The sequence below is a fragment of the Rhincodon typus genome, chromosome 46 (genome assembly GCF_021869965.1).
Source record: "Rhincodon typus isolate 14 chromosome 46, sRhiTyp1.1, whole genome shotgun sequence".
Lineage (NCBI taxonomy): Eukaryota > Metazoa > Chordata > Chondrichthyes > Orectolobiformes > Rhincodontidae > Rhincodon > Rhincodon typus.
This window is the reverse complement of record NC_063377.1, coordinates 9,657,992-9,675,439: the sequence shown is the minus strand read 5'-3', so window position 1 is coordinate 9,675,439 and position 17,448 is coordinate 9,657,992. Positions and strand designations below refer to the sequence as shown.

Sequence of the window (17,448 nt, the reverse complement as noted above, 5' to 3'; positions counted from 1 at the left end):
ATTGGACACAATTTTGAACCCAGCAAAGGAGGACCAAGAACCTGATTTTAAAAAAGCAGAAATTCTGAATGCAAACAAATGAGGAACATAAAAAGTGGACTGTAAAAGCTTCTTTAGGTACATACAAAGGAGAAGATTAGCGAGAGGAAATACAGACCCATTAGAAGACAGGGATGGGAGAATTTATGGTGGAGAACAGGAAAATAGTTGAGGAAATAAACAATTACACTGCAGTGTACCAGATGCAGAAAATCTCACAAACACTGGCGACCAAGGGGGACTCTCGAAAGTAAGGAACTGAAAGAAATTAGCATCAGTGAAGAAGTAATGTTTGTAATCTTAACCGGATTGAAGGTTGTCCGGGCAAGTGGGGGAAATATATCTATATTGATCAACAGACAGAGAGCAGGAATATATGGATCATTCTCAGGATGATAGGCTTTTATCAGTGGGGTATCGCAAGGAGCAGTGCTAGGTCCACAACTGTTCACAATCTACATAAATGATTTAGCTGTGGTGCCCAATTGTAATATTTAAAATTTGTATTCCCAGGCAATTTGCAAGGCTGAGGCAAGGAGGCTTCATGGGGACTTGAACATGTGGAGAACAGTGAAGTTTTTCGACTTTGCTAGAAAAAAAATCAGAAAGGTAGAATACATCTTAAACAATGAGAGGTTGCAGAAAGAACCTGGTATCCTTGTTCAAGGATCATTGAAGGTTTTAATGCAGGAGTAGTAATCAGTCAGACAGGCAAATGATATGTTGGCCTTCATTGTAAGGAGATCCTAGAACAGGAGTAAAGACGTCTTGTTGCAGTTATGTAGAACGTTGGTGAGATCACACCTGGAGTATTGCGTACAATTTTGGTCCCCTCATCTAAGGAGGGATATACCTAGCACACAGTGAGTGGAACAGAACACTAAATTAATCCTGGGATGACATATTGTCTTATGGGAGATTGAGTAGACAGAGTCTGGACTCTCTGGAGTATTGAGGAATGAGAGGTCACCTTATTGAAGCTTACAAAATGATGATGTAGATAGTAGCTTACCCCAGTTGCTGAGTCTAAAATCCATGCATATTATCTCAGGCTAAGGCATTTTAAGACTCAGAGGAGGATTCCCACACCACCCCCCCCCCCCCAAGAGGATGGTGAATCTTTGGAATTCTCTACTGTGGCAGTTCAAAGAGCATATTCAAAATAGACATTGAGAGACTCCTGGTGACTACTGGCATCAAGGGTAGATGATCATTCGTGATTTAACTGGATGGTGAAGCAGGCTTGATGGACTGAACGGCCTATTCTTGTTCCTATGCTCCACAGAAAAACTGGTAATTGCTTTTTGATTGATATTGGTTGAACCACAGGGCATAGATAACGATTACCCTTTTTTTAAAAAATTGCCATGAGATGTTTTACAACTCACTGCGAGAATTTAACACTTTATCCAAAAGGCAGTGCAGCACCCTTTGAATAGTGCAGGGGAGTGCCAGTGCAGATTCTGTCCTCTGGTATTTTTTTGTAGTGGGAATCGGTCCCACCATCTTCTGATTAGGAGAAAGCTGCTGCTTATTGAGGCACAACTAGCAGCCTAGACTCAGGACACCAGCTCACACAGGTCAACCTATGGAACAGAACCAGGTCGGGGAAGGGACAGTAAAAGGCCAGTAATCATTATCCAATATCTCGACAGGGAAAGCTATCAGCTCCTTTTGGATAGCCGATCCAAGTTGTCACTAGATCAAACTAGAAGTGAAAAGGTAGGCCAACAGGGTTACGAATGCAGGCTAGCAGTTTGAGTTGGCCTATTACCACTGCAAATAGTTCTATTGGTGAACCTGAACAACAGGAGATCCAGTAACGCTACCAGGCAGCAGCTTGATCTTGCCCCTTTCAGAGATTGTGGTGCGATGTTCCAAGGTGAGTGAACCCTCTCATCTTCTCAAATCTAATTTACCGGTCACTGGTCTATAGCTTGTGGACATCCAGGAAGCAGGATTCAAATCTGATCCAGTCCCCTTCACACAGCTTAGGGGGGTCACTCCAGTTCCTTACGCCCGAGCTGAGCTATTACTTGCCTGTGTTTGAATCAGTTGAGCTGTGAATGAAAGATTCCAATAACATGGAATGCCTGGAGACTGTAGCAGCAATATCCAACCTTGTCTGTGTCGCCAGTCTGAAGTGTTTCAACCCAACCACAAAAGCGTGATTGTTTTGTTTCCCGGGATACTTGCTGAACCTTAAGTCACTGAGCACAGAGCAAGTGTGAACATTTATTCTGGTTAGCTTTGTCTCGGGTGCCATTGTGCCAAAATGGGAGGACAAACCAGTGTTGGGGCTTCTATATTGGAATCACTCGCTTTTGACATGAAGCTTTACAGAATAGAGAAGAGCATTCTGCTACCTGCATGCCAGCAAACTTTTGACGTGTTTGATAGTTTAAAGGAACTCGGGTGAAGGTGATGAATTGGAGCACTGGAGTGCTGAGTACAATGCAGCCAATGATGGGTCAAAGTGGAACAGATCAGTTGGTCACAAATGTGGACAGCTAGTTGTGCAGTTACAAGGTCCTTCTGGAAGAGATTCCATCCACCTGAGGCAGTGGTTCTCATACAGTCCCCACTCTCACATAGGTGGCTATTTGCCTTGGAGTCAAAGCCAGGAATAAAGCACAGAAGAACTCTGTGCCCCTAAACCACACCTCCTAATAGCTCTCAGGAGTGGAAACCCTGACTCGGAAGTAGAGAATATATGAAATGTTGCTACATCTAACGTTTGGGAATGATACCTGCATTGTTCCCAATACTTAGTCTCAGTAAATCCAAACTTAGTACTGACACTCTTGCAGGAGGTAGGAAGGCTTACCACAGATTTCCTGTCTGGGGAGCAGATATGGGGAAGCACTCTGCATGTCGACACTGGGAAACTTGAGTCCAACGCAAAGAAAAGTCACAAACGACAATTAAGAAAAAAAAACAGTTTCTCCATTTAATACTAGACTTTCTCAAGTTGAGATACAAGCGTCTTTATGCAATGACATCCAACGTTAAAATTCGTAATACATAATTTACAAAGATTAAAGTCAAAACAATTATCTATTAGATATGCTTCTGTAAAAAGTAAATATATTAGCAGCATTTTTCCAGCAAACAATCACACTGCCTACACCCATGCAGACTATAGTTATATCTATTTTGCAATAATGTAGTGCTTTTAAACAGCGATTCTGTGACTTTGTTTTTGTATTTTTTTTTAAAAAATTACCCAAAAAAAAACATTAAAAAAAAAACCGTCATCACTTTCTATGCCAGTAAGGGGGGGGAGGGGAGGTGCAGGGGAAGGGAAGGAAAGAGAGGAGGAAAAAAAATGGCATTACCTAACCACTGATTGTCTAAAACATGATTTTAATCTTTCGGCAAAGAAAGAGAAAATGACAGACATAGTGTGCCTTCTACATATATTGACATTTTTTTGTATTTTTCTTAGTGTTTGACACTATTACCAAGAGTGAAATGTCTATAGGAGACAAATGAAAATATTACAGACCTGTCAAAACTCCTATCAATGATGAATCGAGTATCTCATACTCAATCGTCTGCTACTGTACAGTGTTGCTTTGCAGTAAGAAAATAGTCAAAACAATCTTTCTCATTTTTCGATTTTTTTAATAAAATACGATCTCAAAGGGTTTTCTTCTTTTGAGACACAAAAGGGGAATGGGATGGAACATGTTCCACTGAGATTGATGCAATGTGTTTGTACATTAGGACAGAATTGGTCCATGTGAAGGAACATGTGACGACAGTATTGCTGACAACCACACAACTGATATGTACACATTGGCACATCATAATTTGTTTTTTACTTATTTAAAAGGATGTCGGGAGTGGGACTGCATAAGCTTACATACGGACAAAGCAAAGCTTTTTTTTTCCTTTTTTGATTTTTTTTTAGTTAAAGTGGGCGGGGGAAGGTACTACACTGTACAGTTCAAACAGAACACAGACGTAGTGTCTTTATTATTACTTCTACGCGAATGTTTTCTACTTCACAACAAATACTTTTTCATTTTGAATACTGCTTTTCATTTCTGTAGTGGCTTTCCTTTCGTATTCTCCTGCCTACTTATGTTGTTTTTTTTAAGAAAAGAGAAGATTTCACACTGGCTCCATTTGGCCATGACTTTGGTGTTACTGGTGTTGCACGTTGTTGGTTAATATTGTACACGAGTGAAGACCCTTGGTATCTGCGGCTTCCTGATCTGTTCACACACCAAAACCTCAGTTCAAATGTATTTTAACTCGGCCCCCTACGTGGGTGGTAAACCTGGCAATTAACACTCAGTCCCTTTCCCCACATCCTCCTCACACCACTGCTTGCAGAGCCTTCCTTGGTCAGGACAGTAAGTGACCCAAATATATGTGGGCTACAATGCTCTTCCTGTAAGAGACCTCCTGACCCAGTCTCCTCACAGTGATCAATGATTTTGCACCTGTCTGATACTCTGGTAAGCTTCCATCTAGCGAGGCAAGTACTGGAGCAGGTCATAGCACTGAGTGTGTGCACGGCCAGGAGAGTTTACAGCTTTTGGGAGGGAAGAAATGAAGCAAAAGGCACAACGATTCTGCCTTATGCTTTCTGGCCAAGGTGGCAAAGATAGGGTTTGGGTACAGTCAGACTCAACCTAATGAATGCCATCACGGAGTAGGGGTCACAAGTCATGCATTTTTTTTTAAATGATGTGGTCAGATTGATTTTCAACAAGTAAATGTGATCAGATTCTGGTGGTATAAGGTGTGAATTGCTAACTGCAGGACAATTAAAAACAGGTGATTGGAGTGGGAGAGGGAGGGGAAAACTAGTATACTTTTTTCATAACATATAGCAAGATCAGAGCCAGTCATAGAGCAGACAATTATTCATGACTTGGACTGTGGCTCTTACTGAAGGAAGAGGGCGGTGGGGTGGTGAAGAAGAACCAGAGATGACAAAGAAAATTCTGACACAATGGTTCATTTAGTTTTGGAATACACTGCCTGATAGGGTGTGAGATACAGATTCAAAGAGAAATAGTTAAATATTTCAAAAGGAGAGGAAAAACTGAAACAGGGAAGAAGAGGCAACTGGAACCAACCAAATTGATATTCGTGCCCCCGACGAACAGCCCGGAGTTGATTCAATGGGCAAAGATGACTTCCTGCTGTGCTGCACTGTACTGTACTATGGGTATAAAACACACAAACTCCAGCTCAGCCCAGGTTGGAAAGAAGTAATAACAAAGTAAAAGGTACAGGAACATGAGGAAACAGCAGCAGTTCTTATGGCTCAAGTTGTAACTACTTCATTGTTTGTGTTTTTTTTAAAAGGAACTGCATGCCTAATTACACTTAGAATCATCAATCCCAGTTTCACATCAGAGTTTGGGACCCATTCATGTCTGATGTTAAAGGTGGCAGGAACAGCTTAGAACAACCCATTCAATGCTTAGGTCATTAAAGAAAGGTTTTGGGAAGGAAATGGGCCAGGGAAAGAGCTGACTGAAGAAGGGGGAGTCGCACATGACTTATGAAAGGAATAGGACTGATGGGCTGAACGCTCGCCTTGTTCTGAAGTCTCTCAACAAATTCTAGAGAAGGAGAAATCCCTGAATCACATATTCGAAGAACACCAGGCTCTTTGACATAGTGGGGTCTTAGTTGGGAGCAAATCCCTCAGGTGAAATGTTATCTTCACCGATCTTAATGGGAATGAGACACTTCATCCACAGATCACTCGTTTTGATAACAAAATTAACTCTTTGGTGCTCAGTTCTTTCATATCCTTCTCTTTTACCAAGAGTACAGGAAGCACAACTTACGGCTAGCTCTTACAGACTGTCCTCAAGCGTAGTCACCATTAATCTAGGTGTAACCTGCGTGGTGTACAATGCCGCCATCAGTCCCAGAAACGGACCCTCTGTGTGCGCGCGAACCGGGGGTGGGGGGTGGGATTATTTTTGACAGATCACGCGTTATTTATTTGCTTTATGGAGCACACCAGACGCATAGCTTAGGACAACAACAATGGCATCTCCACAAGTCCTCATTAGACTTTGAAAAAGTGAAAACCAAAGATTCCATTCCACCCGAGCAAGCCCCCCTCCCCTCCCTGGCCCAACCACAAAGACACTTTAAGTGCTATTCATCAGTCTTCCAATCCACTCGTGTCTCTTTTTCATTTCATGTTTTGCCTCCTATTTTTATGCCCTCTGCTTATTAATTGCTTTTTTTTGCTGAAGGTAAGGTGGGCAGGACCTGATCCAAGCATGTACCATAGTAGGTTACTGGGCCAGCACACTGGTTGCCTTTAATTGCTCAGAGTGAGTGCAAACACTAGGCTTGGATTGTAAACGTCCCTACCCCACCCCCTTGTTTCTCAGCTGTCTTCTCTTTCTCCATATACATATATACACACTCTGGACAAACCGTATGACAATCACACTGGTGAATTCACACATACAATCAAAGAACAGGAACAGAAATGGAGTTCAGTCCTTTTGTTTTTTTTTTAAAAAAAAAAGAGATCTCTTGACGCTTGTGTATTACTAACATTTCGTTCAGACACCAACTCCACCCACTTCATGGATGGTGGTTTGGCAACGCAATAGTGCCTCACCTCCCCCGAAATAAAGTTTATAGGCTGCCTCAGGCCATGGGAGCACGGAATTGACTGAGCCCCCCGACATTAATGCGAGGAACACCGTACACACGTGCGTGCGTGCGCATACAGCAAGGGCACTCGGCAGGCCAACAGCAGGAGTGCTGGCCGGCCCACTGTATCCAAGTGCTAACTCGTTTCAATTTGTCAGTTTCTTCTTCACTCTCCTGTCCTATTCAATAGTTTAATCAGAGAGCTCGGGGGGTGGGGTGGTGGTTGGGTTGGGTCGGGTCGGGGGGAGTTGGGGGGGAGGGGCGGGGGGAGGGCAGAGGGGTTGTGTGGGGTGGTGGGGGAGGGGGCCCCATCCCTCGACTCTCTCGCTGTCAGGACGCAATAGGACAGGGCAGAAGCCATGATTCCCAACACAGGAAACGCTCCCTTCTGAGGTTGTGCATCACTTCCTGAAGCTGCTCTCAGTTAACATTAGTGTGCGCCTACGTAGCCGTCTTCCTGACCCTTCTTCCAACAAGTAGGTTACATCGATAGCTGGAAAGCAGACAAACCAAAGACCAGTTTAGTTGCTCAGTATCATTAACTGTGAAAAGGCTAACAAACAATTTATTCAAGATAAAAGAGACTAACTATATACTTCAGAATATTATGAGAATGCTGCTGGGCCTTCATGTCCAGTCCCGAGTGATAGTGGACAATTAAACAAAAAACATGAGTAGAAGGCTCCACAAATATTCCAATTCTTAACGCTGGGGGAGCTCAATGCATCAGCATCAAAAGACAAGGCTGAAGCACTTGCAACCATTATCAGACATTAGTGCCAAGTGGATGATCCATCTGCAACTCCTCCTGAGCTCCCTAACATTCCAGGAACCAGTTTTCAGCTCATTTGATTCACTCCATATGATATCAATTATTAGCTGTAGGCACCAGATATTACGAAGACCATGACAGCATGCTCAATAGTACTGAAAACTTATGCTGCAGGGTGAGCAGTGCTCCTAGTCAAGCTTTCAGGTACACATAGATACCAGTGTTTTGGCTGAAATGTGGGAAAAATGCCCAGGTATGTCCTGTGTACAAAAAGCAGGAGGATCCAGTCCAGCCAATTACTGTCCATCAGTCCATTCTAAAATCAACACAGTGGAAGGTCTCCAAAAGCAATGCTACCAAGCAGACCTGACCCAGCAGTAACCCACACAACTAGTTCAGTTTGAGCTTTACCAGGGCCACTCAGCTATTGACCTCAAACCTGGCCCAAAGAGCTGAACTCTAGAAATACAGTGGGAGTGACTGTCCTCAACATCAAGGCAGTGTTTGTGGCATCAGCAAAACTGGAGTCAATGGCGATTGTGGGGGGAGGAGGGGTGGGTAGGGGGAGGAGGAGGACTGTCCACTAGCTGGATATCTCTGCAGGAGTTCTTCAGGGTAGTGCCCTAGGCCCAAACATCATCAGCTACTTCATCAATGCTGTTCTCCCCATCATAAGGTCAGAAATGGGGATGTTCGGATAATGTTCAGCCCATTCACAGCTCCTCAGATACCTCAACAAGGTGGGATTAGGCTGATAAGTGACATGCAACAGTTGCTCAACACAAACAGTAGGCAGTGACCATCACCAACAAGACAGAATCCAACTAACTTCGCTGACATTCAATGGCATTATTGTTACCAAACACCCACTACGAATGGTTCTGAAGAAGGGTCACTGGACTTGAAACATTGTCTGTTTCCCTCCCTCCACAGACGCTACCAGACCTGCCTGGTTTTTCCAGCAATTTCTGTCTTTGACCCATTATGAAGATCCTGGGGGTTACTACTGACCAGAAAGTGAACTGGAACAGGGATATAGATTTTAAACATTGTTTCTGGGGATGAATAAAAGCAAAATCCTGTGGATGCTGGAGACCTGAAATGAGAATAAATTGCTAGAGAAACTAAGCAGTTCTGGCAGCATCTGTGGAAGAGAAATAGAGCTCATTGACAATCTCAGTTCAATATGATTCTGTTCCAATGTGCAGTCCAGTCCCAAATTAGAGTCATATTGGACTTGAAACATTAATGCTATTTCTCTCTCCACAGTTACGGCCAGACCTCCTGAGATTGTCCAGCACTTGGGTTTTTGATTCATTCAAGGGATATGGGCATTGCTGACAAGCCAGTATTTATTGGTTATGTGTGACCTAATGTTCAATAGTTGGGACTTCAGGTAGATGTATCTCCATCCTAAAATACCCACTGCTGAGTCATCACAGCCACACACCCTCTCAGGCTCAGTGTATGATGTTAGGAGCCTGTAACGCACTGGTGCTTTATATCCAAGAGACTGCCTATGCCTGAGAACAGGAGACATTTTAACCCAGCTGGGCTGGTGGCAACATGATTGCATCACCCAAACTTTTACTCTCTCTAACACACACAGATAGCTGTAATCTGCACTGAGCAGCACAATCATTCTTCTCTTAGTGAAACTGTTTAGCCAATAGCCAAGCCTCACCGTTTTTTCCTGGAATCTTGGCCAACAGGTTCAGGAGGATTTTGTTGAGGTTCTCTCTCTGCAATCTCTGCTTCTCTTCTGGGTTACAATCCACTTTCAGAGGGTTACTGCTGCTCTCGCTCTCCTGCTCCTCCAGGTGTGGCATCTCAGCAGCTGGCTGTTCTTGGGCAGTTGACATATCCTCGATGATGGGGGGTGGAAGGTCATCCTCCTGAACCACCTCCTTGCAGTGCACTTTTGTTCTCTCCGTTTTCCATGAGGATCTGTTGTTCGTATCCCGCCCAGATAGGAACAGGGGAAACAAAAAACAAGACAGAAATGCTGGAGATGTGGCTGCAAGTCTGTGACTTCAGGATTATGGTCGCTCCTACTTCAGACACGGCACATGCACAGAGTTGGCTATTGAAATACGTCAAATCCTGCATCTTATTTTAGTTAGTGCTCTGTGACTCATTCAATACAAGAAAAATAATCTCACACTTGTGCAAAGTTTCCAAGTCTAGTGTTTTAGTACTCGGATGATACTTATCTTTTCAGAGTTTCTGATCACACAGGCTTAAACTATTCCCAAACAATTCCAAAGTTTGATTGTTGAAGGGAGTACTGCCCTATTATAAAACTACTGAATGATACAAGCACAGGAGGCCATTCAGCCAAACATGCCTGGGCTAGCTGTTTTGAAAGAGTTTTACAGTTAGTCCACCCTGCAAATGTGTTCCCTTTCAAGCATTTATTGAATACCCAACGGTATAGGCAGCAGAATCATTTCTACTGCAGACCAACTGTAATCAAGGTCCGTGGTGAGTAGCAACCAAACTGTGGAAAAAAAAAAATTCAATGCCTGCTCCCTGGAAACGTTCCTGTATTTCTGGAGATCTTGTTCTGTGACTCTGGAATGGTACATGGATTTCAAGACTGGAGGGTGGGGGAACAACACACTGACAGTAAACAGCTCTTGATGGGAACGACAGGTGCTTGTTCCAAGTTGCATTCCGCCCTTCCCCTCTATTTATAATAGATAATTTCTTGGTCCAATTTCCAAGTACTAGAGGCCAGTCGGCCTTCATTGTTGTGTCCAGCATGTTTGTACGAACCTAGAAGGGGACCATATTATAGCCAATTCACTGCAATGACAATCACATAACTGTGGATAAGTTTGCAAGAATACCAAGTCCCATTTTAAACAGACATGCATGCACAGATATTATGACAATATTGTGAAATGAAATCAATCACTCATTCACTTATTTATTCACTAATATCTTTACTCACATCTTTGTTAAGGCTGTTTGGTAGGTGGGAGTGCAGCAAAGTCTAAGATGAAGGGAAATAAAAGTCACCCAGAATCAGTGGAAACCTTGGTGTTTCTGACATGAGAGAGCGGTGCACAGCTCTCCAACAGCAACAGTAGGTGATGAGCGAACTGCGTTCCAAACTGAGCTGCTGTGGGATAGATTCTGGGACTTGCCCACTCCCTGCTGGTCAGACTCCAGCCTTCTGGCACCTCGCACCATTTCCTGGCACAGGATCCTGGCTCTGCACTGCTCCATGACCACGCTCCAACTGTTCCGCCGATGGCTCAGTACAAGGTGCGGTCCTCCTGTGGCAGTGTCAGACCCCACCACCCACCCCAACCTGAGGAAACACAGCAAGCCACTGCTCCAGAGTCTACTAACAAATGGCTTGGCTGAGAACTGGTGGAACCTGCCCAACGAGTGCATGTCAAGCTGAAAAGAAATTGGAAAGTGTGGATTCAAACTTACTGCCCTCCCCACTAAAGGGTAACGGGCTTTCTGCAAACTCTCAACAGTGACCCATCCCACACTGTACAGCCCCATTGGTTTAATTACTGTTTGGATCGCGCATCGCTCATCCCTTAGTGCCGTCCCTGCACTCCTTGATTAGAATGCGGCACTGTGGAAAGCATTCCTGCCACTGCAGGAAACAAAAGCTACAAGTCTCTGACAGCACCCCATGGTAACACTGCGATATGCTGATAATATCATGCCATGCAGCACTACGGAGAATTGTAGCTCTATCTCCTCCAGCTCGTGAGGAATTTTAAAAGAGAAGTTAAAACTAAACAGTAACTTTTTAAATGACCGTAAATCTTCGAGTGGAACATGCCCGAGATATACAATGTACATTTCCCCTATCCCCTGTGAACTTATGAAATGTCGTGAAGATATTTTAGTACCCATTTAGAATGTGCACCCTTCCTCGAGTTTTTGGGGAGAGGAAGCAAAGTAGGTATGATACTCGAAGATTTACGGTATTGAGAATTAACAGTATTCTGAATAAACATTTGGAGTGAATGTTTCAAAAGGAATTAACAAGGGGAAGGAACTTACAGCTAGTGCCAATTCCACAATTGAGTAAATACCACCCCCACCTCACTGAGCCCCTGTCCAATCACAATATCTACTTTTGAAACATGTATTAAAAAGTTTCAGCTATTTTTGAAAGAGGGTTCCTCTCTCAATATCCTCCTGGTTCTAAGTTAATTCACCCACCAGGTCAGAAGACAGGGGTGGAACATCATTTTCCTGGTTCCCTGGACGAAGAGTAGGGAGCCTAAGGAACAAGTTTTCCAACACTGCTCTTTTATCATCTCTCCCTCAACCACTCATCACTCATCCTTCAGGGCATCATCCAGCCTTTACCCCAAAGCTCAATTCTACTTAAGACTGCTGGCCACCAGGCACCGTCTAGTACTCCTCACACCTGAGCCGAGGCAATGAGTGCAGGCTGTTTAACTACCAGGGGCATCATAGCGGAGCCTTATCTGGTCCTCATTTCAAAGATTTAAGAACGTGCGCACATACACACTCACAGCTGTATACACTTGCCTGTAACAGACAGTAAAACCTAAGTCCCATTCCTCATCTACGCATCAGCAAGACTGCAGCCCCTCGAGTTCTCCTGGTTAAGCAGCCACCATTCACTACAAGTCCCAGTAGCCATGCCAGCCTAATCTTTACTACTTTGGGTCTTTTCCTCTTCCATTCTGTGCCCCTTTCTAAATTATTCAGGTAATTGTCAATGATAACTCAATTGAAAGGCTAAAAGAAAATTCGAAGACCAATCCCCTTGTTCCCTTTGTTTCACTGGAACCTCAGCCTATGATCCATCAGTCTCAGAGTAAACCGGAGCTCAATGTGAGAGTGATTATCACCATTCAATCCCCAGAATCAGGAGGTATCCGGTGAAATAGTTCCCCACAAGAGGGATGTGTCCCTTCCCATATCCAATACCTTTGCAGGTACCCTTCACTTTTCATCAATTGCTCAAAAACTAACCATTTGTCATTTCTTACTGTACTATTTGTTAGAGCATGTGACTTAGACATGATGGCTCCAGTGCATATGGAACTAGGTGGTGAGTATTTACGAGCTATGCAGCTGCTGGAGACACCTCAACTGAGTATTAGCTGGCCCTTATCCAACACTCATCCTGCATCAGAGTGAGATAGAGAAAAAGAAGACTGCCTTCGGTTGGGTTGGAGTTTCATCAGTTCTCTGACAAGTCACCAGATGGGAGGTCATGTAACAAGCAAGGTTTCTGCTGTCTATGGTGCAGTGAGTTGGGAAGGAGGCAGCAAGTGTAAAGGAAGCATTTATTTCTGAGTCAATCCCTTTGCAAGCGGACCACAGCAATCCAAAGACTGCTGGGGAGGGCCGTAAAAATCAGAAGAAAACAAACTTCAACTTCAAGGTTATTTGCCCGCACATTTTCAATCTGCGCTCAGAACACCAGATGAAACCTATGAACCTTTTGCTTTCTGATGACAGACAGATTGGCGATGAGATTTTAACACAAATTATTGACAATTTCTCTCTCTGCTCCCAAAGAGACTGTCTCTCATTGGGATTGAGATACCCTCAGGTAGCTGTGTCCAGCTGGTCTCTCGCTGTGTGGGTAAGGTTCAGCAATCAAAGGAAGGCATCAGAATTCACTGCAAACCGGTTGTTATTCAAAGATCACAGTTTGCAGCAGGGGTCAGGAGTGGGAACCCTAACGATCCCATCGTCAGGGAGTGAGAATCATTGCAACCTAATGCTGCAGCATGGCAAAGATCAGCTAACATGGCACAGGGCTGAGGGCAGTAGGGTCAGCACGTCTCAGTTCCACACAGGCTCCAACCGGCATAGCCTCAAGATTAGAGGGAGCAGATTTAGGACTGAACTGAGAAGGAATTTCTTCACCCAGAGGGTTGTTAATCTGTGGAATTCCTTGCCCAGTGGAGTAGTTGACGCTACTTCAGTAAATGTTTTCAAAAAACAAAAGGTAGATTTTTTTTGAACAATAAAGGAATTAAGGGTTACGGTGAGAATGCAGGTAAGTGGATCTGAGTCCACGAAAAGATCAGCCATGATCTTATTGAATGGCGGAGCAGGCTCGAAGGGCCAGACGGCCTACTCCTGCTCCTAGTTCTTATGACATGGCAGTAGGTGAGTTGTTCTAACCCACAAAGGCTTGTGGACAAGTACAGGTTTCTGCTAGTGAGAACTAGAAGAGTTAGAGTCAAACCTGCCACAGGTAACAGAGCTGAAAGTACAAGCAGAGCAGACTGACAGTAAACGTTACTCACCGGCCTCCATTCCTCTTGTAATTTTCTGGTACATAGTGAGGCTAGTGGGAAGTAAACAGGAGAACAAAAAAGAAAGTAGATTTTGGTTTAAAAATAACAATTCAGCACAACAGCACAGTGAAACTCCTTTCCATCATGCTCACCCTTCCCAGCACTCACCCTCTCAGGGCTCAGCTTGCTGCTTATCTTGCTCTGCCATGTATTTCATCACCCTGGCCTCTATGCTGCCAGCGCCTTCTGCAATTGCCTGGCCTGAAGCTAGGGCACCCCCTTGATTTCCCAAGACGGGATTGAGGTTCATAAGGAGGAGGTGTTAGCAATTCTGGAAGGTGTGAAAATAGATAAGTACCCTGGGCCGGATGGGATTTATCCTAGGATTCTCTGGGAAGCTAGAGAGGAGATTGCAGAGCCTTTGGCTTTGATCTTTATGTCGTCATTGTCTACAGGAATAGTGCCAGAAGACTGGAGACTAGCAAATGTTGTCCCCTTGTTCAAGAAGGGGAGTAGAGACAACCCTGGTAATTATAGACCCAGTGAGCCTTACTTCGGTTGTGGGTAAAGTGTTGGAAAGGATTATAAGAGATAGGATTTATAATCATCTAGAAAGGAATAATTTGATTAGGGATAGTCAACACGGTTTTGTGAAGGGTAGGTTGTGCCTCACAAACCTTATTGAGTTCTTTGAGAAGGTGACCAAACAGGTGGATGAGGGTAAAGCGGTTGATGTGGTGTATATGGATTTCAGTAAAGCGTTTGATAAGGTTCCCCATGGTAGGCTATTGCAGAAAATACGGAGGCATGGGATTGAGGGTGATTTAGCGGTTTGGATCGGAAATTGGCTAGCTGTAAGAAGACAGAGGGTGGTGGTTGATGGGAAATGTTCATCCTGGAGTTCAGTTACTAGTGGTGTACCTCAAGGATCTGTTTTGGGGCCACTGCTGTTTGTCATTTTTATAAATGACCTGGATGAGGGCGTAGAAGGATGGGTTAGTAAATTTGCGGATGACACCAAAGTTGGTGGAGTTGTGGATAGTGCGGAAGGATGTTGCAGGTTACAGAGGGACATAGATAAGCTGCAGAACTGGGCTGAGAGGTGGCAAATGGAATTTAATGCGGAAAAGTGTGAGGTGATTCACTTTGGAAGGAGTAACAGGAATACAGAGTACTGGGCTAATGGTAAGATTCTTGGTAGTGTGGATGAGCAGAAAGATCTCGGTGTCCATGTGCATAGATCACTGAAAGTTGCCACCCAGGTTGATAGCGTTGTTAAGAAGGCGTACAGTATGTTAGGTTTTATTGGTAGAGGGATTGAGTTTCGGAGCCATGAGGTCATGTTGCAGCTGTACAAAACTCTGGTGCGGCCGCACTTGGAGTATTGCGTACAGTTCTGGTCACCGCATTATAGGAAGGATGTGGAAGCATTGGAAAGGGTGCAGAGGAGATTTACCAGGATGTTGCCTGGTATGGAGGGAAGGTCTTATGAGGAAAGGCTGAGGGTCTTGAGGCTGTTTTCGTTAGAGAGAAGAAGGTTAAGAGGTGACTTGATAGAGACATACAAGATGATCAGAGGATTAGAGAGGGTGGACAGTGGGAGCCTTTTTCCTCGGATGGTGATGGCTAGCACGAGGGGACATAGCTTTAAATTGAGGGGTGATAGATATAGGACAGATGTCAGAGGTAGGTTCTTTACTCAGAGAGTCGTAAGGGCGTGGAATGCCCTGCCTGCAAAAATAGTAGACTCACCAACTTTAAGGGCATTTAAATGGTCATTGGATAAACATATGGATGATAATGGAATAGTTTAGGTTAGATGGGCTTCAGATTGGTTTCACAGGTCGGCGCAACATCGAGGGCCGAAGGGCCTGTACTGCACTGTAATGTTCTATGTTCTATGTCAATCACACCGCTTTCTGCAAATGTCAAAATGAATGGCCAGCCCTCCAATATGGTGCAGGGTGCTAGATGGTCAGGAAAGAAGGGCAGACAAAGGGTATAGCCTAACAGCATAGCACAGCAGTGTACACAAGGGAAAATAAACCAACTGTGAATTGAAGTAAACATCATTGCTTAACTTGTTCCCCTGCACCAGCAGCTCACTGACACCTACCCTGAAGCCGTTCTAATCCATTCAACCCCCTCTCCCCAGCAACGATCCCACCATTAATACTTACAGAAAAATCTCTTTTGGGTGTCAGTTTCTTCGGAAAGTGATCGAATGCATATGATTTTGTGCAGACGGGGTAGCGGTTCCGGTGGATCTTATAGAAGAGATGTGCAGATTTATCCAGGCGATAGTCGCAGATGTAAACATCCTGGTCTTTCACACCCTTTGGCCTCCCTAAATGATCGAAAGGAAACGTGCGAGTGCATAACAGAGCAGTTACGAGCTCCAGCACACTGATTATAATAAAGCTCAGGTCAGAACATGGCTGGCTTCTAACCTTCTCATAAACAGGGTAAGCTTCTTCTCACATTCAATGGTGACTCTTCACCGAGTTTCAGAAATTCATCTTTCTTTAAAAGGTGACAAGTTTAAACAAACAACGTGAACTAATAAATTGGGAGTCCAGGAGAAATCTCTTCACCCAGGGTGTGTGGAGCATGTGGGACTCCTAACCACACTGTGGTCAGGCTGAATCGCAGTGACGCACTGAAGAGGAATGCTGGACACACAGCAAGCAGAAAGGAATACATGGAAATGTTGATGGGGTGAAATGAAGAGGAATGGGAGGAGGTTCATGTAGATTCTAAACAGCGATGCAGACATGCGCTGTAAAGTCTATGTACATAAACTGATCGTCACTGTGCCATCTTTCAGTATGTTGCCCAACTCTGTGCAAAGGACCAGAGTCTACCCCAGGATGTGCCAAGTTAGGGGTGTTACAAACAGCTTTGATTCCTATTTTTGATCATGATCCAAGGCGCTACGCTGTGTGCTCTGAGTGAAGACAAGTTTCAGTTCCATGCTCAGGCTTGGATATCACCTGGGTGAGGAAAGTGGCAGATGAGGGCACGAGAGGCACTGACTGGAAACGAAAAGTCGCTCTGTTTTGGGGGAAGTCTAGGTCGCCTCAAGCAGTTCCAATGTTCAACAGACAGCACAAAAGAAACATCAACAGTGGTTTGAAACCAGCAGGTCAGGACAGGACAGGGATGGAAAGGTTTAAACTAAAGTCTCACTCACCCTTACAGTACGTGTAGAGGTCCAATACACAGCAGGTTCCAACCACTGCCTCCAGAGGGATAATCTCGTACAGAGGCACCCTGAATAACTCGTTATGGTAAAACCGTCTCGAAGGGGAGTGATGGGTCTCATGGGGTCGGAAATAATGATGACCAAAGGCAAATCGCTCCCCTCTGACAGAACAACAGAGGAGATCATTGTCACGTCAAGAAAATCTGAACTTCAAAATAACCAAAAATACAGCATATTGCCACACCAGTATTACCAGTAAACTGTAATAGCAAACATACAATAGTTTTAGATTTTAACTGGGGCAAAAGGCTTAGCAGTATAATTCAAGGACACATGCTTCCAAACCTAGGCCGTGTCCTGACAAAATATTTCAGAACGTGGTAGTGTACAGGTCTGTCGTCGTATCACACTGGGGTACAGTACTGGCGGGGACAGGTCTGTCGTCGTATCACACTGGGGTACAGTACCGGCGGGGACAGGTCTGTCGTCGTATCACACTGGGGTACAGTACCGGC

At 44.4% G+C, this 17,448-nt stretch overlaps 1 protein-coding gene across 2 annotated transcripts in view; it reads right to left on the bottom strand.

Annotated features, from left to right (window-relative positions):
* Nucleotides 1–2,963: 2,963 nt before the first annotated feature.
* ash1l (ash1 (absent, small, or homeotic)-like (Drosophila)) overlaps nucleotides 2,964–17,448 on the bottom strand; it is a 208,409-nt gene continuing 193,924 nt past the window's right edge. The window contains exons 24-29 of one of the 2 annotated variants that reach the window (XM_048620459.1): nucleotides 16,922–17,094; nucleotides 15,909–16,075; nucleotides 13,738–13,778; nucleotides 10,419–10,460; nucleotides 9,147–9,409; nucleotides 2,964–7,183 (exon numbers count right to left, since the gene is read on the bottom strand). In XM_048620459.1, coding sequence (XP_048476416.1) covers nucleotides 7,092–7,183; nucleotides 9,147–9,409; nucleotides 10,419–10,460; nucleotides 13,738–13,778; nucleotides 15,909–16,075; nucleotides 16,922–17,094 — 778 coding nt within the window. In that variant the 3' untranslated portion in view covers nucleotides 2,964–7,091. The remainder of the gene's footprint in view (nucleotides 7,184–9,146; nucleotides 9,410–10,418; nucleotides 10,461–13,737; nucleotides 13,779–15,908; nucleotides 16,076–16,921; nucleotides 17,095–17,448) is intronic. The other variant, XM_048620460.1, reaches the window with a different exon arrangement.